Raw genomic sequence first — 19972 nt, forward strand, 5'->3', positions numbered from 1 at the left:
TGGTGGCCTCTTTCTCTGCTGTGAGATTTTCCTTGGCTGCTGGCATCTATTGCAATGCTGTCATCAAATGGGAATTAGTGGGCACCCTTCTGTCATGCAGGAACATCTCCAGAGAATGTGCTGCCCTGCACGCTCACCTAGCCTGCCTCACCATCATGCAAATACAAAGGAGAAGAGCTTAAGGATCCAGACTGTTTAAGAGCACAACAGAATTATGAGCTGCTAGGTGCAGCAGGCTTCAGCCTGATCCAAGCTCCCAGCTTCGTTGGGGCTGTGCTCCTTCCAGCTCCACGTGGTGATGCCCATGTCCCCAGACCCAACATTTGGCAACCAGGTAAAAAGCAGCCCCATGCGTTTGGAAATGAACCCAAAAAGTCACCTGGGTTTTTAGAGAGGAGCACAGCCCCTGTCTGCCACCAGGATAGGATCTCTGGTGCCGAGCTGCACCCCATCTCTGCAAACACAGCCAGCAATGTTTTCCTGGGTGCCATTACAATTTCCAAACCGGGCTCAGCTCAGTGATGCCTTTAAATATTTCACAGTATTTTGCTGCCAGTTTGGTGCTGCTTTGGGATTTGTTGTTATTCAAATAGAAGGGACAACTTTAAGAGCTTTTCCCTTCCCAGGCGAAGGACTCTGCCACCGCATTAAATGATGAGATTTCAGTAAAACTGATGGCCACTGCAAAATGTCTTCGCTGCTTCTCTGTGAAGAACTTGACTGTTCCTCATAAAGAATATTTTTAAAGTTTTTGCAGTTTGTAATTATATTTTACAGTTTCATTACAAAGCTCATTTTAATTCTTCTCCAAACCGTTTTTACCAGTCCTCCTGCCACTTTCTCTTTAGAAAAGTCATTAAGTCGGAACTGGAGATCATCCCATTTCCCCCAGTTTTGAGGATATTAATCTGTTTTATTGGTATTTCACTGTCGTTTCCATTTGAGTGTTCTCCGTATTTGCATAATTTGCACTGCCACTCCCTTCCTGGTGACAAGCACAGGCCCAGCTTTTCATTTCAATTCTAAGTGGCCGCATTACGTTTTATTTCAGCTTTCGAGCCCACAGTGCCTTTCCTGGGCTAGAAGTGCCATCCCAAAAGCAACCTTAAAGGCACAGACACACGGATGTGGTGAGGCTCAGGCTGGGCAGAGCTCTGTGTTACAGTGCAGTGACTTCCTACATATGCATACTAACTCCAGGAAGAAACCAACCTTAGTAAAGATGAAACCCATTTTAGAAAGATTGTGGAACTCCTCTATGTCATGGGGCATTGCTTTAAGCCCTGCTCCTTCCACCACCACTGCACCTCTTCATGTACACTCCTATCCCCAACATATTCATTCCCTGCCCTCCTTCCTGACCCCAGTGTGGGGCTGGGTGCTGTGGGTTCCTGGCAGGGAGAAGCTGCACCCACCTTCAGCATGCCCCGAGCAGCACGGCAAGCACGGGAGCTGAGCAATTGGAACCGACTGAGTAATGGCTTTCGTTGGCTGGAAGAAAATGAAATTTGCCCTCGTCTTACTGAAAACTTGCACTTGACGCTCGCTGCACATTATAAAGAAAAGGTCAGCGAAACACAACAAATGCAAGGAGCCCAGTCAGAGAAAGCAATAAATAGTGACAGCAGCCCTTGTCTAATTTTTCAAAGCATCTCTGCCTTGGCTCAAACACTAGCAATTCCACTCTGTGCTGCTGCAAGGGGCTGAGACGAGCAGCTCAGCTGCTGCAGGGCAGGAGTTTGTGCTGCTCCCAGGGCTCATTGACAAGCCCAGGGGAAAACAGGAACATCCACCAGACATGTACAGCGATAACAAGAATACAGGTGCAATGTAGAAGAGGCAAGTTCAGCTCCACGGTGCGGTCCTCTTGCTGAGTGCATACTTAAGGAGGTTTTAGAAGAGCTGTGAGGAGGGGTTAAGGGGTGGGGGTGCCCATGGGCTCTCACCATCAGCAATGAAGTGCTCGGGGACATGAAGCGTCACCTTGACAGTCAGCGGACAGGAGAGCTGCGAGCCGCACACCATGGCCAGGATGCAGGAGCTGACGGCAATCAGAGTCAGGGCTGTCTTGTTGACAGGGCTTTTCATCGAACCTGGAAGGCAGAAAGAGAGGTGGGAGCCACAGGAGGGACTGACTCGAGCCTCAGCCCCAAAGCTCCCCAGTTTGCACTGCCAGGACCAGAGCTCCTGGAGCCTTCCAACCCCATCCTTCCCATCACATTCTACCTGTGGTCCTGCAGGGCCCACCAGCCAAGATGCAGGCAGTTTTCATCAGCCTGGGTTTATGTGGCAAATTTTATCAAGTCACAAAAACACCCAACCCAAATCCAAGGGCAGCCAGCACCAGAACACCATTTCTTCTCACTTAGCACCAGGAGAAATCTATGCCTGCAGATTTTACATAGCATCAATGAGTGTTAATTATTTACACAAGCATGTATAAACATTCAGTCATCACACAGGGACTGGGATGAACAACAAAGCAATCTACAGAGCCAGTCACTTTTTACAGGCAGCAGATATTACAAAAAGAAGTTTTATTTTGTCAGTCACAGAAGCTTATGGTATCTTCAGAAAAGCAGCTCACAGGAGGGTTTGCTGCAAGTGCCAGCTTAATACTTCCTGGCACAAAGAGGAGCCTCTGAAGCTGGCACCTGGATGGGATGTGGTCACCTGTCCCCAGCTCCAAGGCCATGTGCTGGACATCAAGGCTAAGGGACAGCTGCATCGAGAAGCCATCCATGGGGACATTCCTTAACCTCTCACTGCTCTGTGCGTGCCTCATACCTGCACACGTGGCCAGCCTTGTCTGTTGCTTTGTGTTTTATTCTCTTTTTTTTTTTTAAACCAATGGAATTACAGAATCAGAGAACCAAGATAGCTGGATAAGATCTCCAACAGATCACCATGTCCAACCAGCAAAATGACCTCATGAGACCTGCTGTGGGGAGGGCTGTCAACCACTAACTAGATCAAGCAGCAGATCAGGCTGCCCAAGGCCCAATCCAACCTGGCCTCGAACAGCAGGTTTAGAGAGTGACAAAGTCACCAGCAGCATTAGGATGACTGAATCAGGTCTGCTACAGCATAGTGGGGCAGACCCAACCCCAGGCAATGCAGGGGAAGGATGTGAGACCAGGTAAAGAAGCCGCGCATAGGAGAGACCCAGCCGTCCCAGGAGATGCTCTTGCTCTGAGCAGACTAGGAGCACATGAGCCACACTGCTGACGGAGGGGACCAGGAGAAATGTTCTCCAGCCAATGCTACCCACCCACAAGCACAGCCCCTGCATCCTGGCCCCAGGGAAGCACCAACCCGAGATCTGCTCCATGCTCTCCTGGCTGCACCACTGCTCAGGATTCAGGCAAGGACGCGTCCTTATCTTTGGAATCAGATCCAGCTCCCTGCTCTCACTCTTTCATCAGCAAAGTGAGATTTAAAAAGCATCTGCTTGAAAATTGAATGGGAAATGCATCCAGCGAGTTAGCACTCGTGTGTTTCACCCTATAATTTGATCAAATCCGCTTAGAGATGCTGGTGCCAGAGCAAGGAACTGGCGGAGCCCAGGGCACAGCCTGTGCTTTCCAGGCAAGCAGCATGCCTCACCAAAGCCTCCCTGCTCCTGGCATTTGCAGGACAGGAGGAGTGGCTGATCTGCTGGAAAACACCCCGTAGCCCCGTGACAACAGGAATAGCAAAATGATTATTTATAAAGCATCTTCTACTTCCCTTACACATGCAGCATCTAAACAGCTTTCCCACTATTTCACAGCTTTAACACCCATCTCTGCCCTTCACCCCTCAACGCCCTTTTTCCCTTCCCAATCTTTATTTGTATCATCAGCATAAATTAGCACATTCAAACTCATTTCCTCCCAGGACATACTGTGCCTGCCACAGACCCAGCTTTTGGTTGGAGTTATGATACTCATGCAAGAAGAAAAAAAAAAGATGGAAAAAAGCTGCTATCGAGATAATTGGACACAGTCAAGTATACAATAGAACAGAGAACACTGGATTTTACCATTATAAATCACCTTTCAATCCAGGGTCTTAAAGTGCTTTGCAAACATTAAATCACAAATCCCTTATGAGTTAGGGGAGTATTATCCCCTTCTCACAAAAAGCCTGAACCACAGGTATGTGTGGCAGCCTTCAGCACCCTGCTGCAGAGCAGAGCTGGATTAGGGCTCTGGAGCTTCCCACCCCCATCCCATCCCATCCCATCCCATCCCCATGGCTGCTTCTCTCCCAGTCACTAAGAGGAAAGGAGCACAGGAGCCTGAGCCAAACAAAAGCCTTTTCCATCCCCATGAGCATGAGCTTGGCTGCCCAAGGGGAGAACCACTGCTGCAGTTCTCCTCAGCTGCCTTCCCAGCTCCTCCCCAACTCCCTTGTTTCCATCACAGCGCTGATTACCGACCCCCAGAACTGCCTGCAGTTGGCTTTCACCAACTGAACCAAGGCTATGGGACTTCTGCTCGAGCAGCATTGTGCTTTCCAGCTCAGCTCTTCATTGCTCACAGACAGTTTGCTGCCAGCTGTAAGACAGCCTGATGGAAAAGCAGCTTCTTCCCTCGCTCCTTCAGCAGAAGGACACTCCTGTTTTCCATCCCACCACTGATGCTCCAGCATAAGCACTCCTGCACTGTGCTCAAACACCCATCTGGAGGTAACCAGCTGAGCGGCAGCCCTCTAGCAACACAAATGTATTCTTAACAACCCACTGCTAACTAAACAAACCTCAACAGGTTCAGCAGGGCTGCGCGCTCCGGCTCGAGATGTGAAACAAAATGAATAATTCCTCCCTTGTCCTGGGGGTGGGATCCAACGCGGCTCAGCGCCGCAGGAGAAGCTGTGCTCGGGCACTTCCCTCCTCCCCCTGTGATCTCTGGGCTTCCAGGAAAGTGTTTAAATTGCAGATTTGCAAACATGCTTGCACAGAACAGGCTGCTATCAGCCGTCAGCTACAGGAGAAGGTGTGGAAGGGAATGCACAACCTCCCCAGGTGGAAGATGGGACTCAGGAGCTCCTGAAGCCCCCAGTGCACAATCACAGTTTCAGCTTGTGGTCCAAAAAGCCCACGATGACGATTGCTGTGCTATGTCTGGGCACAGCCGAGACCGAGCTTGCTCCCTAGATTCCTAGCAAATTCTTGCTATCCTGAGATGCTCTTTCTTTATTTTTAATTAATCAGCTTTCTGCTGTGCCTTGGGTGGTTTTGGTGGAGCTCAGCCTTGGTTTTAGCCTAACTTGCAGGGAGAAAGCAATGGGGGCACCTCCAGGAGCCCAAAACCCAGCAGTGCCCACAACCAAAGGGGGACGAACCAGGAGGGTGGGCAGGAGGAATCACATCCTATCAAATGGGGAGAATCAACCTGCCAGGCTGTGCGAGGGAGAGGTAGGAAAGAAAAGGGAACTGTGCTGGTGCTTGCAAAGCACCCCCTCCCCTGAACACTGTGCACCTCCTGCAAGATGAAGATAAATTCAAAGCCACTCTGCAAGCAGCCCCTCCAAATGCATCGTGCCTCCTATGAAATCTCATTTGCTCGTGCAGTTAATTACTAACTGCTTTGTACACTTTCCCTTGCTCATCTAATGAACAAGGTGGGGGAAAAGTACAGCGAAACTCCAGGCTCTTTTCTGTCTGACAGTGGCAGCGCTGCTTAAATCCAAGAAAGGGAGAAAGAAAAAAAAAAGGTAAGCTCAGGCCACGTATGGATTTACAAGCAACAAAAATATCCCATGCTCTCCGTAATACGATGTTTCTAAATCAGGCTCATAAATACATACTTGGGAGATTAGTCTATAAAAAAAAATAAACTTTAATTACCCCATCTTTATCAGCACACAGCCCTTAGTGTGAGCCACATGTGGGCGTTAAACGCCAAGAGCTTCGCAATCTTCCCCGCCCCCCCACGATAACAGCATAATACAGCATGCTTCGAGGCTACTCGAATATTAACATGCATTTCTGCCACCCGAGAAAGACAAGGATAGGGGAAGCATTGCAAGAGCTGGGACTGCTTAGCAACACACAGCACAGCTGCCAGCACGGGCATGCCAAGCTGCATGCCAGGAGCCACTGCATCCCAGTGCCCGCTGCATCCCAGTGCCTGCTGCAACCTGAGAATCCACTGCATCCCAGTGCCTGCTGCAACCTGAGAATCCACTGCATCCCAGCACCCACCACATCCCATCCTGGCAGTGCCAGCAGCAGCCCAGCTGCAGGCACCCGGGCCACAGAGCTCCATGCACGGTGTGCCCATGCTGTGCGCTGCTTTTTGCACGTCAGACGAGTTCAGCACTCCTAATGATGCTTCTTTATGTTCCAGCAGAGGCTCATTAATACGGTACAACAGCGTTTCCAGGACAGCCTCACACACGGAAACATCTCAAGGTGTTTTACAAGCGGGAGATCATGTTAAATCAAATCAAATACCAATCAAGATTAGCGGCAGTGCTGGCAGGCTGCTCTCAGCATCCAGCACCCCACACTCCAGTCTCATCTCCCTGCCCCCCACCTCTGCCCCACGCTGGGTCCCTCGGGATGCACCTCTTCCCCCAGCCCTCCCTGCAGGGACCGCTCTGCCCCAGCGCCAGCATCCAGCAGGGGATGCACATCACTGCAGCAAGGTTCCCGACCAGTGTCAGCAGCAGATGGGGGAGATCAGATGCATGTGAATTTAGAGAGAATTTCATCTTGCTAAGAACACGCTGAATCACATTAATGCTATTAACACTTATGAATTACCCGCTGGCAATCAGCCAAGTGCAGGAGGCCACAGGAAAAGAAAACCAGGCTTTCAGGTGCAGGGGAGGCAGCAAGGGGAGGTCAAGGCTGGGTGGATGGGGCCAGTGAAATCGTGGGCCCAGGGCTAAGCCTGTACCCCAGCTCCTGCTCAGCCCAGCAGTGCTGCAGCTGCTGATGTGCTTCTGGAGCGTTAATGCTCCTGCACTGAATAAACGCGTTTGTTTCGTATTTATGCATTTGCTTCGTGTTTATGCAGTTTCCAGCAGCGCTCCCACTTCGCTCTAAAATGCAGAGCCTGCAGCTTGCAGCACTGTGAGCTCATTTCAGCTCTGAGGAGGAGGAGGAAGGGGGAAGAGGAGGGCAAAAAGGAGCACTGCAGGTTGGCACGGACCAGGACAGCAGACGAGAAAGAGAGAGAAAAGAGAGAGGCAGCTCAGGCTGAGGGCTTGCTGGGTCCCAGCAGGGCTCCCCATGCAGCTCCGTGGGGAAAATTCTCCGTGGGGAAAATTCTCCGTGGGGAAAATGCAGCCCAGTTTGCTCTTCAGTGCTGCCACTTCTCTTGCATATCTCAGATCACGGACAATTAAAGGCAATGAAGTCAGCTTTGCTTTCATGTTCTCTGTGCAGAATCAGTCAAGATAAAATCACATTAAAGAAGCAGTTACATGCATAACGTCAGAGATTGTCTGCACTGGAATTTTCTTTCATGCAAATCAATGGAAACATTTCGCTCAGAATTAAGGTCTCATTTTTGTGCTCTGTTTTGAACTCCAGTCCCAGTTCTACACTATTTGAGCACTAACACAAATCTGAGCGGGAGGCTTCAAGGCAAGGAGGAGGGAGAACAATTTTCAATCCAGCACCACAAAAACATATTTCCTACAGGAAAAAAGGGAAAATAAAGTAATCAGTATCTACTCAATAGCTCGCATCGTGTCACAGCCCTGGGAGGATTGCTGACAGTGAGCCGAGCTGGGATCACGGTGCACACAGGGTGATGCTCAGCCAAGCTGGGCTGCTTCAACACCAGACATGCAAAAAAAAAACCCCAAACAACCACTTTTCCTTCTCTCTCTATTTCCAAAGGAGACGCACAACACGAATCCCTGCTCTGCAGGAGCTCCCAATGGGTTGGGGCACGGCTGTGCCTCAGTTTCCTCAACGCAGAGCTTTCCCACGCTGCCTTCCAGCACTCTTATTGCTCCGGGAAGGGATACATCTCAGCATGGGCAGAGTGAGAAGCAGCTCACCGTGTGCCATCCCCTCTGCCCTGCCGGACTACCTGGGGAGCAGAGCCTTGTTACCATGCAGAGGGCGACAGCGCAGCGATTAGTGAAAATTTGTTACCCGCATGCTTGGAACAAAATTAAATTAAAAGCGCTGCTTTGCTGTCAAGATAAGGGCCAAGCTGGGGAGATAATTTTTCACTCTCAAACACTCAATTACCGGCGGAGGCTGCATCAGATACCATCAAAAATAAATAAATAAAGGGAGAGGCCCGTGCTGCCTCCGGGAGCGGCTGTAACTGCGTTATCTGCGGCACAGCCTGCGGAAGTTAAAGAGCCTGCGGCTGCCGTGCACTGCGACCGCTCTAATTGCCGGCCCCTCGCTTTGCAGCTGCTTCCTGCATTGGGTCTTCTCCCCTGAGCTGCCCCAGCACGGCTTCTGGATGCCATTGAGCTGGGAAGAATGAGGGGCTGAGGGTTTATCTGCTGATGCAAGGCATGCGCGCTCTCTCCGCAAAATAAGCCATCATGCAAAAAGCAGCACGCTCATTAGCTTGCTGGGAAAGTGGCATCGACAGTGCAGCCTTGGTAGCTGAGCAGGAGGGAAGTCGCAGCAGCCTGCATCTGTGCCCAGTGTGGAGCTGAGCACGGGGCAGGAGCACCGTGTGGGGCTGTGCGTGGGGCAGGAGCACCGTGTGGGGCTGTGCGTGGGGTGGGGGATGCACACCAGTGCTCCAGAGGTAAGGACCTGCACCACAATGTGATACATGTATGATGTCCTCTCTCGGGTGTCTGTCCCTGCAGCCAGCAGCATTGCTCTGCATGCCATAAACCAGCCACATGTGCAAAAGACACCACCTCTGTCCCATCCACCTGCAGCTCCGTCCTTCCTTCTCTGGGAAACCCCCTCTGCAGGAGCTGGGGCACAGCACAAGGCTCGGGACACGCCGATAATTCCTCTCGCTGGTGCAAGCATCAAAAACACGACATGCTTGCTTTATCACCTTCTGTCTCCTGTTTGATCCCTGACAGGGAATCACTGCACCGCGGGCTGCAGTGGCACAGAGCAGGGATGCAGCACACTGAGGCCAGCAGCAGGGTGACACGGTGACACGGTGACACGCTGCCCCACCACCACGGCTCAGCCCCACCAGGGCCAGCACGCGCCGAGAGCACTACTCAAATTTCATTCTGCATTTCATTTAGTTCCCCATGAAATAATAAGTGTCTGCCGCCTCTGGAGACAGGAGAGGATCAAAGCAAAGCTTCCTTGTATGTAACAGACTCCGAATACCTAATATTCGCTTATAAAAGGCCTTGTTTTAAACACCAAATACAGAGGCAGATCAAAGCTCGGCTTCTCATTTCTCTAACAGCCCTCAGAAGACTTTGCCAGGCAGCAAGGCACACACATGCATGCACACACGCGCCTGACACCAATCCAAGGTGCATAATTGGGCTCTGCTAATTTGTGCTAATTTTCCACAGCACCGTGTGTTATGGAAACAGTTGGATGCCTTGTTCAGGAAGACCTCACCCAACAGCAACCCACACCACACTGCACAACGCATCCCACATCCCTGCATCCCGCAATCCCCAAATCCCACATCCCTGCAGCACCAAGAAGCTCTCTGGGGACAGGTAAGCAGCACCCAGCTGACAGCAATGCATAGGAATTCAGTGGGATGTTTTCCCTTGTACCAGGCTGCAGCTCAAGGTAAAGTGACCCAGGGTGCTCGTCCCCTCGGGTGGATGCTGGATGCATTTTGCAGTGGGGGTGGATAAGGAGCTGTGCATCATGCAGAAAGAATTGGTGCACTAGGTCCCATTTTCCTGCTTTGCTTTTTGCTGCTAATCTTTTCCTCTCAAACTCAGCAGCGGGACCTGGCTGAACATAACCTGTGCTGCTCTGGAGAAGGGAGGAAGTGAATATGCATCAAAGTCTGATCCCTCCCATGATAGGTAGCTGAGGATAGCATCACTGCCAGGCGCTGGGCTCTCCTGGAGACCTCAGTGCTCCTGTATGATGGCCTCAGATGGGGCTCTCCATGCACTGCAGCTGCTGCACCTGCTGCAACTCTCTGAGCTGGGAAGGAGCTGGGGTGTTCCCAGCTTCCCCAGGGCTCAGGGGGAAGTAGGGGAGAGGAGGGAGCTCTGCCCATAGGGATGGAGAGATCAGGAGGGCACAGAGCTGCCGAGAACAAAATCACAGAACCATTAAGGTTGGAAAGGACCTGAGATCCCCAAGTCCAAACCCAACCCACCCCACCATGCCCACCAACCACATCCCTCAATGCCACATCTCATGGTTCTGGAACACCTCCAGGGATGGTGACTGCACCACTCCCTGTGCAGCCGTGGCAGTGCATCACTACTCTATCAGAGAAGAAATGTTTCCTAATATCCAACCTGAACCTCCCTTGGCACAAGTTGAGGCCATCACCTCTTGTCCAAACAAACACTTTGCAGGGAAAAGCCAAAATTGGAGAATCCAAAGGAGTTGGGAATGAGGGACAGCATCTGTCCCTACAGTCAGCCTCAGCACTGCTCCTCTGTGCATTCCCACATTGAAAAGTAAATGTCAATGACTGCTGCTGTGGAGATACCAAGCAGGCTGACAGCTCACACAGCTGCACACTTGCCCTCCTTCAGCATTTACCTATGGGAATGTCCCGCTCATTTACCTTGTCAAGCACACCCCTGGGCCCCATGAAACCTGCAGCTTTTCTTCTGCTGCAGACAAATTAAGCCTACGACCACTTAACCAGCTTGCTTTGGCGCAGCACGAAGTCACAGCCAACCTGCACGGCGCGGAGCAGAAACTTGCCATCACACCGGCTGGGATCAATGACGGCGTTGGTAATTGAGCTCAGATCTGCAAAAGTGAGGAGAGGAATTTCCCTCCTCGGACCCGATAACTATTTGCAGCATCATCAGTGACACACAACCATCACAGAATCGATAGGGGAACATCACTGTACGAATTAACCGCATCTGACCACGCGTCCTTCTCCATTAGAATTATGATCTTGTCCAATTATGGATCTTTCTGAACCTGTAATTATGAGTTTGGTACTGTGACTTCCCACTAAGCTATTGCTTCACTTCCACGAGGGAGAAAGAAGTCAATGAAAGGATAATGGAAAATTCCTTTCAAGGACGCAGTGATGGCAAAATTTAGCTAGACAGGAAGGAAAATATAATGGGGACTTTACTCAAGACAATTCCCTTGTTTAGCCATTACCAAACACAAACAAAGCTTCTTTCTGCAGCATCACTCAATCCCTAACACAGATCTAACAGCCAGCTCTGCCTCCTGAATTCCCTTCTAACTCAGCCATCAAAGCTGCTCAGGTGAACAACTCTGTATTCAAAGGAAAATAAAGCATTCTTCCTGTTTATCTGTTCCCTTCTCCTTGCTGTAAAGGAAGCATAAACAAACAGCTCAAACAAACACACCTCAGATGTCTCTGCAGTAGCTATAGGGGGTTTCAAGAGACTGATGGAGCACTTGGCCCAATGGGAAAGGTGCAGAGGCAGCAGGAAAGCCAGGCTTTATTTGCTTTCCCTTACAACACATCTTTTCCCCTTGCTTGCACCCAATGATCCCCTTCCCAACGAAACAAGAGAGAAAACCCAACTTCAGCAACTTTCCCAAAGTACCCATGGGCTTGCACACAAGCACTGCAGTGTAACTCACAGAACAAAGGAGTTTGGAGCATTTCCCACTTGTGCCACCAAATTTCAGCACTGTTTCTGTTGTCACTGTGTGCCACACAACACATTTCTTCCTTCTTTTCAAAAACAGGTATCAAGAAACCATTTTACTCTTAATCCAGCTGCATTAACATTGCAGTGTAACTCCACCTTGATTTCTCTCCTGGCCTTCCATCCAAAGCTCCTTTTAAACCCAGTGGTAATTTCCCGTGGCTCTAAAACACACAGGAAAACATGGAATCCCCACATTTCAGCAGGAACACACACAATACACCCATGTGTGCACACATCTATTCCAGCATGCAATCATCGAGCTGATCACAGGTGCTGAGGTAATTTCACATTCAAATCAACACATTGCAAGCATTTATCCCAGTGCCTCATCACTGGAACAAAAGGAGGTGTGTGCTGTGCTGGGTACAGGCACTGCTCTGGTGTGCTGCTCTCTGCTCGAACATGGAAGGCAGAGGGAGCAGGCCCATGGCACAGCTCTGAATCAGCTTCCCAGCGAAGCTTTGTGGAGGAAGCATCCCCAGCATTCCCCATGGGGAAATGGGGCTTGGAAGCAACGACCTGGCCTGCTGAAACAGATAACTGATACCAGAAACCAACAAACAATGAACTTCAACAATATCACTGGGTAAAGCTATCAGCAGCTCCCGCACCCCACAGCACCACAGAAACACTGCATCTCAGGATGCTGTCCCTATACAAACTACTATTGTCCTTACCTGCAGTCATGCATTACCCAAGGGTGCAGTCAAGCTGCTCAGCCCCTTTTGTCTCTTCTAGCCACGTGCAGCACGAGTGGCTGTTTAATTCTTACCTTTGCTTCGCCTCCTGCTCCGGTACTGCTCGGTGTAAAAGGTGAGCTGGGTTTCATCATCCGCCTCTGAGCCAGAGTTTCCTTTGGCGCGACCAAAGCCGATGCCACCTGAAGTGACAGAGAAGAAAAGATCAGAGAAGCACAGAATGATTGTGTCAGAAGGGACCTCAAAGCACCCCCTGCCCCAACCCCCGCAGTGGGCTGGTTGCCCCCCACCAGCTCTGGCTGCCCAGGGCCCCATCCACGGACCTTGGGCACCTCCAGGGATGGGGCACCCACAGCTCTGGGCAGCAGTGCCTTGAAGCCTCCAGAGGCGGCCAGGCACTTTGATCACTTGTGATTCTGCCAATACCTAATTGCCCTCACGCCAATGGCAGCATGAGCAAACGCTCACGGCGTGCTTGCTACCACGAGACAACTGCAACGGATATTACAAAGAAAACCTCCGCACTCGAGAGCTGCTCCTCCCAGAGACACCCACACAGTGCAGCACAGTGAATCTCAGGGGCTCACTGCACAGAAAAAGCAGCAGAAATAAAAGAACAGATCCTGCACTTAGGGGCAATCAGGACCCCCCAGTGCAGGGCTGGCTCCCAAGCACTGAGGTCTGCCTGCTCCCCGCACACAGTGGGGACGTGGGAGTCACAGACACCTCTGTGTGCCACCTCCTTGTGACACAGAGGGAAAGACAGATGAGAAGCAGCGCTGGCAGGAGGCCTGCAATCCTAACAAAGTTTCAAGCAAAGAGGCCCCTGGAGGTTGACAGTGGGCCTTTAAACCGCCATTAAAATATTTTACTGTTTTTAAAAAATCCTTTATTCTAGGCAGCAGCGCAGATTGTTGGCAGGGGAACAGAAAACGAAAGTGCTGCCTCCTGCCCTGGGAATTCTCCATCACTGGGATGAGAGGTGGGTGGAAGAGCCTTCAGATCCAGAGCTCCATGGGATGGGCTGGAGCAGGGGCTTGCTGTGCTGTGCTCAGGCCATGCCCAGCAGCAGCACTGAGGGCTGGAGCCAAGCAGTGCCCAGGGTGGGAGGCACTGAGGAGAAACGGGAATGAAGGGCTCTGAGGTGATTCACGCCGCTGTAAACGCTGCCTGGTGTTTGCTGCTTTACTACCAGGTGTGATTTAGGGCCCTTAAGTGTGACCATTAATTACCTGGTGTTACCGAGATATTTCTATTAGGGTCCTAGAAAGCAGCAGGAAGGCATTAATACAGCACAGAGCTGACAACAGCACTGATGCCAGTGGCTGTGGGGCTGGGACCTCATTCACAGCTTTGCCTCCAGACCCCCAAACCCAGAATCTGAGGGTCCCTTCCATCCCACCACACAAGCTGCAAACCGCAGGGCCAGCAGCTAGCAGCCGTGCCGGCACAGCAGCAGGGATGGCTGCAGCATTGCTGCCTTACTGCAGAAAAGGCACGGAGCAAAACCCCACGCTTTTTTGCAGGGCAGAAGGCCAGGTTCAGCTTGGCCCAGTCTCGTGCCAGCCCACATCCTGGCCCCCAGCTGCCCTGTGTTTGCTTGCTGCCCGCGTCTCCGTGATGGATGGTGCTGACATGTTACATTACTCAGGCTGGATGTCTTCGGAGAACTGGTGACAGCGATATTGCATTTTCTGATTACCCAGAACCGTGCAGGATGCCAAAGTACAGGAGGTGGGGACCCAGCGCAGCTCCCCAGCCCGTGGTGGAAACGTCTGCTCCAATCCATCAGGGCAGGGATGCTTTTATCCTGCCCAGCTGCTGCGGGCACTGGGATTCATCTTGGTGATGGTTTTCAGGGTACAGGGATGGAGCAAACCCTGATCACCACCCCAATCCCGAAGCAGAATGAGGTGCTGTGGGTGGAGATAAGGTGGCACAGACACAGCCCCCCTGCAGCAGTACTGCAGCAGCAGAGCTGTGCTGGCGCAGCACAATGCCAGCACCATGGGAGTGCTGCAGCACTGCACTGAAACTTTTAGCAAGTGGGAGCTGACACCACAATTACTTTGCTAAATCCCCCCTCCCCCCCCCCCAAAAAAAAAATAAACCCACGAAACCTACAAGACTGCGATATCTGTTTTAAAGCACAGCAAACAACGCCCAAACCCCACTGCTGGTGTCCCCCCCAGCACCCACAGCTGAAGCCAGCCCCAAAGGACGGCAGAAAGGTGCTCACATTGAGCACTTGCCAGACGTCTCAATAAGGTGCTCTTGCTGCTAATCCTGTTTGCAGATTGACAAACTCATTAATCCTCTCAAACAGCCCTCAAATGCTGCTGTGCTGGGCAGCGTGTGCTGATGTGGGTTTTCAGTCTGATGCTCATTTAGGTGGGAGCGAGGAAGGGATCCAAAGCAAACACGTCCCATGATCACACAATTAAGGATCCTATCATTAACAGGCGCATGCACTGCAGCCCAGCTGGGGTTGGGCAGGCCCTGTAATTTGGGGATTTGGGGTGGCCAAGCGCATGAGCACAGATCCCAGGGCTCCAGATAGTCCCACAAAGCCCACCTGGTGGCTCAGGAAGGTGGCAATGTCCCCACAGCCCCTCTGCTGTGACACGAAGACATCGGGTGGGCAAGAGAGGCAGATTCTCTGGAATTTTGCTTTTAGGACTGCTGTCAGGAGTTGCCAAGACCCCAACCTTTACGGCATGGCAGCACTGCATTCTGCTTCCATCAGGAGAACCCGACAGGAGCAGGATGTGATGCTGCGACCTGCCTGAGGTGAATGCCCTGAGTGAGCCACAAAAAGTGGGATGGGGGCAGAAGGGAGGAGAGCAGCAATGGGGACAGCCTGTCCGAGCTGCAGTTCTGGGGTCTGTAGCTTTTGGTCAATTATGGCACAGAGGTGACCTCTAAAATACATTAAGACACAGCCCTGCTCTACACTAAATCATGCCTCGGATTGAACAGTCCATTAATCACGCATTTATTTTAAAAGAGCAAAGCACCTACGGACCTTTCCCACTTACCAAAGCAGAGGAGAACTGCGTGTGAGCACAGGAGCTCTTAGTCACCAGCCCCACTCCAGTGCTGCATTTTGGGGACTTTTTACAAATGCAAAGATGACTTTCACCAACACACCGATGGCCAGGGTGCTTTTAAGCTCCTGCCCCAGGAGAGGGCACCAGACCCCTCTCAGAGTGTACCCACCTCCCCAGGGCCACCTCCAGCCCTCTGTGTTGAGCACCTAGCCCAGCTCCTGGTCCTGGGGTGGCCTTGGGGACAGCCTGGCCCTGGGAGGGGGGGCATGGGGACAAGCAGCATGGCAATGGGCATGCAGCACAGCGTGTTCCCATCCTGGCAAGTGTAGGGCTCCTAGTGCAGCCCCAGCAATGTGGAGCCTACCATCACCTGCAGCCAGGAGCCACCCTCCTGCACCTGCACTCACACCATCCTCCTTCCCTGTATTATTTATAAAGCTTAAATGCACTCCACTCAATAAAAGCGTCTGGGGAGAAAGTTTGTACGAAAAAGGCATTGCACTCAAAGAAGTTATGTGGTACTGTAAATGGAGAAGGTTCGTGTTGGTTTTTTTTGTTGTTGTTTTTTTTTATAAAAGCACATCTTGGCAAAATATGACCTTTCTCAGAGCTGTTAGAAACACTTAGAGCAGAGTCAGATTTAATGACAAGCAATAGGCAGCAGTTTAAATGCACTTAGTGTGGGGACACGTAGCAAGGAAGAGCTTAGCTGAGATTTGTTTTTCTAGGGCTGAGGTTTGGGACTGTTTGTTTTCTGCTGCTGTTTGGTTCAGCCCTCCCTTCTTGCCGTGGTGCACTCAGGGACCTTTTGGAGCCTTTCTGCAAAGGAGAAAATCCTTTGCTGCGAGCAGTTCTTGCAGAGAGAGCCCTCCAGCTGTAGGACTCTGATGAGGTTAAGCATTAATTAAATCGAACCGCAAGAAAATAATTACAAACACGCATCCGTCAGGCCAACTTGTCACTACCCAGTAACAAAGTTGGATGCAAACTCCATCAGCAGAACTGTCATGTGGCTGTTAGAGGGAAATAAATGCATCCCAAACGGACAATTTCATTTAGAGGGAGGAAGGAAAAAAAAAAAAAAAAAAAGAAAAAAAAAAAAGGATTGCAAAGGATTAATGAGGCGAAGGGTTTGTGTTTGCAATCGGATGTAAAATGCAAACATCGTAAGTTGTGATATCATCATTTAACCTTAATGCTCGGGAGCGCTCCAACCACTCGCCGCCGCAGGGACAATTAAACGTGGGCTGTAAAACCCTCACTCCCAGCACAGAGCAGTGCCCAGAAGAACAGGAACAGGAGAAAAAAGAGAGCTTGGGACCATGGGGAGCTCTTTGCTGGAGCTGCCTTGGTTTGCATGCTTTTTTACAGCATGGCTCTCACTCTAATGTGCCCCTTGGAACCTTCTAGAAGATGTCCAGAAGACCTCCTCCTGTCTTGGAGCTTTGGGGATCTTCTATAGGATGTTCAGAAGGCCTTCCCCTGCACTAAGGACCTTCTGGAGTACGTTCAAGAAGACCTCCTTTTGCTCTGGTGTTCTTGGAGAACACCTGGAGGACATTCAGAAGGCCTCCACTTGCCCTGAGGACCGTTTGGAGGATGTCTAGCAGATGTCCTCCCACCATAAGGACCTCCTAGGGACCTTCTAGAGGATTTTCAGAAGGCCTCCTCCTGCCTTTGGGCTGTTAAGAACCTTCTGGAGGATGCTCAGAAGACATCTTTCTGCCTTGGGGACCACCTGGAGTACATTCAAAAAGCCTCCTCCTGCCCTAGAGACCATTTGGAGGACGTTCCCCCAACCCCATGCGGCACAAGTGGACACGGAGCACAGGTTTTGTAGGAAGGAGCACCAGCTCAGTGTGTTGGGATGGAGGAGACATCCCCCAGGGATGGGTGCTGGGGCAGCTGGCAGCTGGCTCATGCTGTGCTCCAGCAGCAGGCATCACGCCTCTTCCCAGGTTCAGCTGAAAGGATTAATACAGCTGTTCTATTAGTGACCAAAAGCCTCTTGCCTACACGTGCTTTAAAGCGAAATAAAACCCTAAAATAAACAACAACAAAAAAAAGAATTTGGAGCAGGAAATCAGGGAAGTTTCAGCAGGCAGTCACTGCGGACCCCAAAGCTTCCCCCCTTGGCCACACTAAAATCCAGCTACACGGATTTGAATAACGACTAGAAAACATACCAAATAATTTAAACCAGTTAAAGAGTCAGAACGTTTTCTTCACACTGAGTGAATAATTTATGGACAGCGCTATAAAGAAAGAAAAAAAAAGCCCTCTCCAGGCCCGTATCGCAGCAAAATGTATCCAGAATAAAAGATCACATTTCAGACTCATAAATAAATGAAAAACAAACCCAATAGTAAACAGAAAGCACAGTATATCCTGCCCAGCTTCCCACAGAGCGCTGGGCAGACACATCTGCTCACCACCCCAGAAGAAGAGCTCCATCCCCACGCACACACATCCCAGCACCATCCTACCTCGGGGTCGGCTCCGGCGTTTGCGTCTCCCCACAGAAGTGCTGCGCAGCGCGGGCTGGAGCTGCCCGATCTCGATGGGAGTGTTGGTGCGGAAACTCTCCTTGAACTTCTGCATCAGGGACTCCACCGTCTCCTGAGTCACCTCGGGAGCTGCAAGGCCAGCAAAGGGAGAGCAGTTAGAAGGGTTTGGAGGGGAAGAGGAGTGAGGAGCAGCGGAAGTGCCTGGGTTTGTTTGGCCAGGGGAACAGGAGACTGCGGTGAAGCATGATGGCATCCTGCAGCCCCTCGTGGCATCCTGCAGCCCATCATGGCATCCTGCAGCCCTTCATGGCATCCTGCAGCCCCTCACGACATCCTGCAGTCCCTCACGGCATCCTACAGCCCATCATAGCATCCTGCAGCCCCTTATAGCATCCTGCAGCCCATCATGGCATCCTGCAGCCCTTCATGGCATCCTGCAGCCCTTCATGGCATCCTGCAGCTCATCATGGCATCCTGCAGCCCCTCATGGCATCCTGCAGCCTCTCACAGCATCCTGCAGCCCCTCATGGCATCCTGCAGCCCATCATGGCATCCTGCAGCCCATCATGGCATCCTGCAGCTCATCATGGCATCCTGCAGCCCCTCATGACATCCTGCAGTCCCTCACGGCATCCTACAGCCCCTTATAGCATCCTGCAGCCCATCATGGCATCCTGCAGCTCATCATGGCATCCTGCAGCCCTCATAGCATCCTGCAGCCCATCATGGCATGCTGCAGACCCTCACAGGGAGCAAAAGGGCAGTACTGATCTCTGCTCTCTGGTGACAGCAACAGAACCCGAGGGGACAGCATGGAGCTGCACCAAGGGAAGATCAGGCGAGGGTTTTCTCTGCCCCATCATCCAGTAATGCCAAAAAAATAACTCCAAACAGAACTGTCGTATGAAACCCATTGCACGCCCACACAGCAGGCAGAAGCAATGAATATGTTTGCAAATGGCAAAGATGAAATTTGGGATCAAAAGGTCTGCCCTCTAGAAGGCCACAGAGGTCGCCCAGGTTTAACAAATAGCTTGGCCTCTGTCAGCAACTTGAATAAACTCATTAGTGGAGCGTGACCTCTGCCTCCATCAAAAGAGTCCTGGAGCCTCAGATCAGCTCCCAGAGCTCCCCATGCCCACAGCACACCTGTGCCCATTTAGGGCCATAGGGATTCCCTATGCAGCACATGCAGAGATGCACCAGTGCAGAATGGGGAGATGGACATACAGGATGGGGAGCTTGTAACCCTACACGAGCTTAAATGAGGGGATGGAGAAGGCTCTGAAACCAACGAGGAAGGAGAGCCCTGACCATGCAGTGCCAGCACAAAGAGCCCCCCACTCCTCTCCTCCTCCCCACGTGCTGAGGGTGGGAGGGGAAGGGAGCAGGAAGGGTGACAAGGCTGATGGGGAAGGCTTCTACCTTACATTCCTGCAGACAGGCAGCAGGGTCTCCCAGTACCCACAGCCATGCCCTCCCCATTCCAGGATGCTGAAAAAGGTGCTGAAAATCCACCAGGGCCATTGCATGGGGATAGAGCAGAGCAGAGCAGCTGCTGTTCCCCGTCCATGCAGGAACTCCAGGACCTCAGCCTGCAGGCACATGAGGAGGGTGCTGCACAAATCCAGCAGCTCAGAAAGGAAAGGATCAAAATCACTGCCCAGTGAGTGCTGGAGATAGGAAATATTTCAGGAGTGCTCTGGAGAGAGGGCAGCATCAGGGACCATGCACACTGCATGCTGCAACTATTCAGCACCAGATCCCCCCAGACATCACAAATCAGAGTCCCCCAACACCCTTCAACGGGAGAGCTTTCAAATTCAAGATTTAGGGCAAGCAGCATACGACTGCAGTGCAGGATCCCCCTCAGACGTCATCACTGGGGAATTCAAGAGCATGGAAGGGTCTCACAGGAGCACAGTGCCATGCTGAGAGCACTGCCCATCACCTCTTGTGGGGCTGC

At 51.5% G+C, this 19972-nt stretch overlaps 1 protein-coding gene across 1 annotated transcript in view; it reads right to left on the reverse strand.

Moving 5' to 3' along the window:
* Positions 1-19972, reverse strand: part of ASTN2 (astrotactin 2) — a gene marked incomplete at both ends in the record, with an annotated part of 256968 nt that overhangs the window by 169746 nt on the left and 67250 nt on the right. Inside the window, 3 exons of the mRNA XM_079544565.1 lie at positions 1947-2093; positions 12524-12631; positions 17986-18135. Coding sequence (XP_079400691.1) covers positions 1947-2093; positions 12524-12631; positions 17986-18135 — 405 coding nt within the window. The remainder of the gene's footprint in view (positions 1-1946; positions 2094-12523; positions 12632-17985; positions 18136-19972) is intronic.

The sequence above is a fragment of the Tetrao urogallus genome (assembly GCF_951394365.1).
Source record: "Tetrao urogallus genome assembly, chromosome: 19".
Taxonomy (NCBI): Eukaryota; Metazoa; Chordata; class Aves; order Galliformes; family Phasianidae; genus Tetrao; species Tetrao urogallus.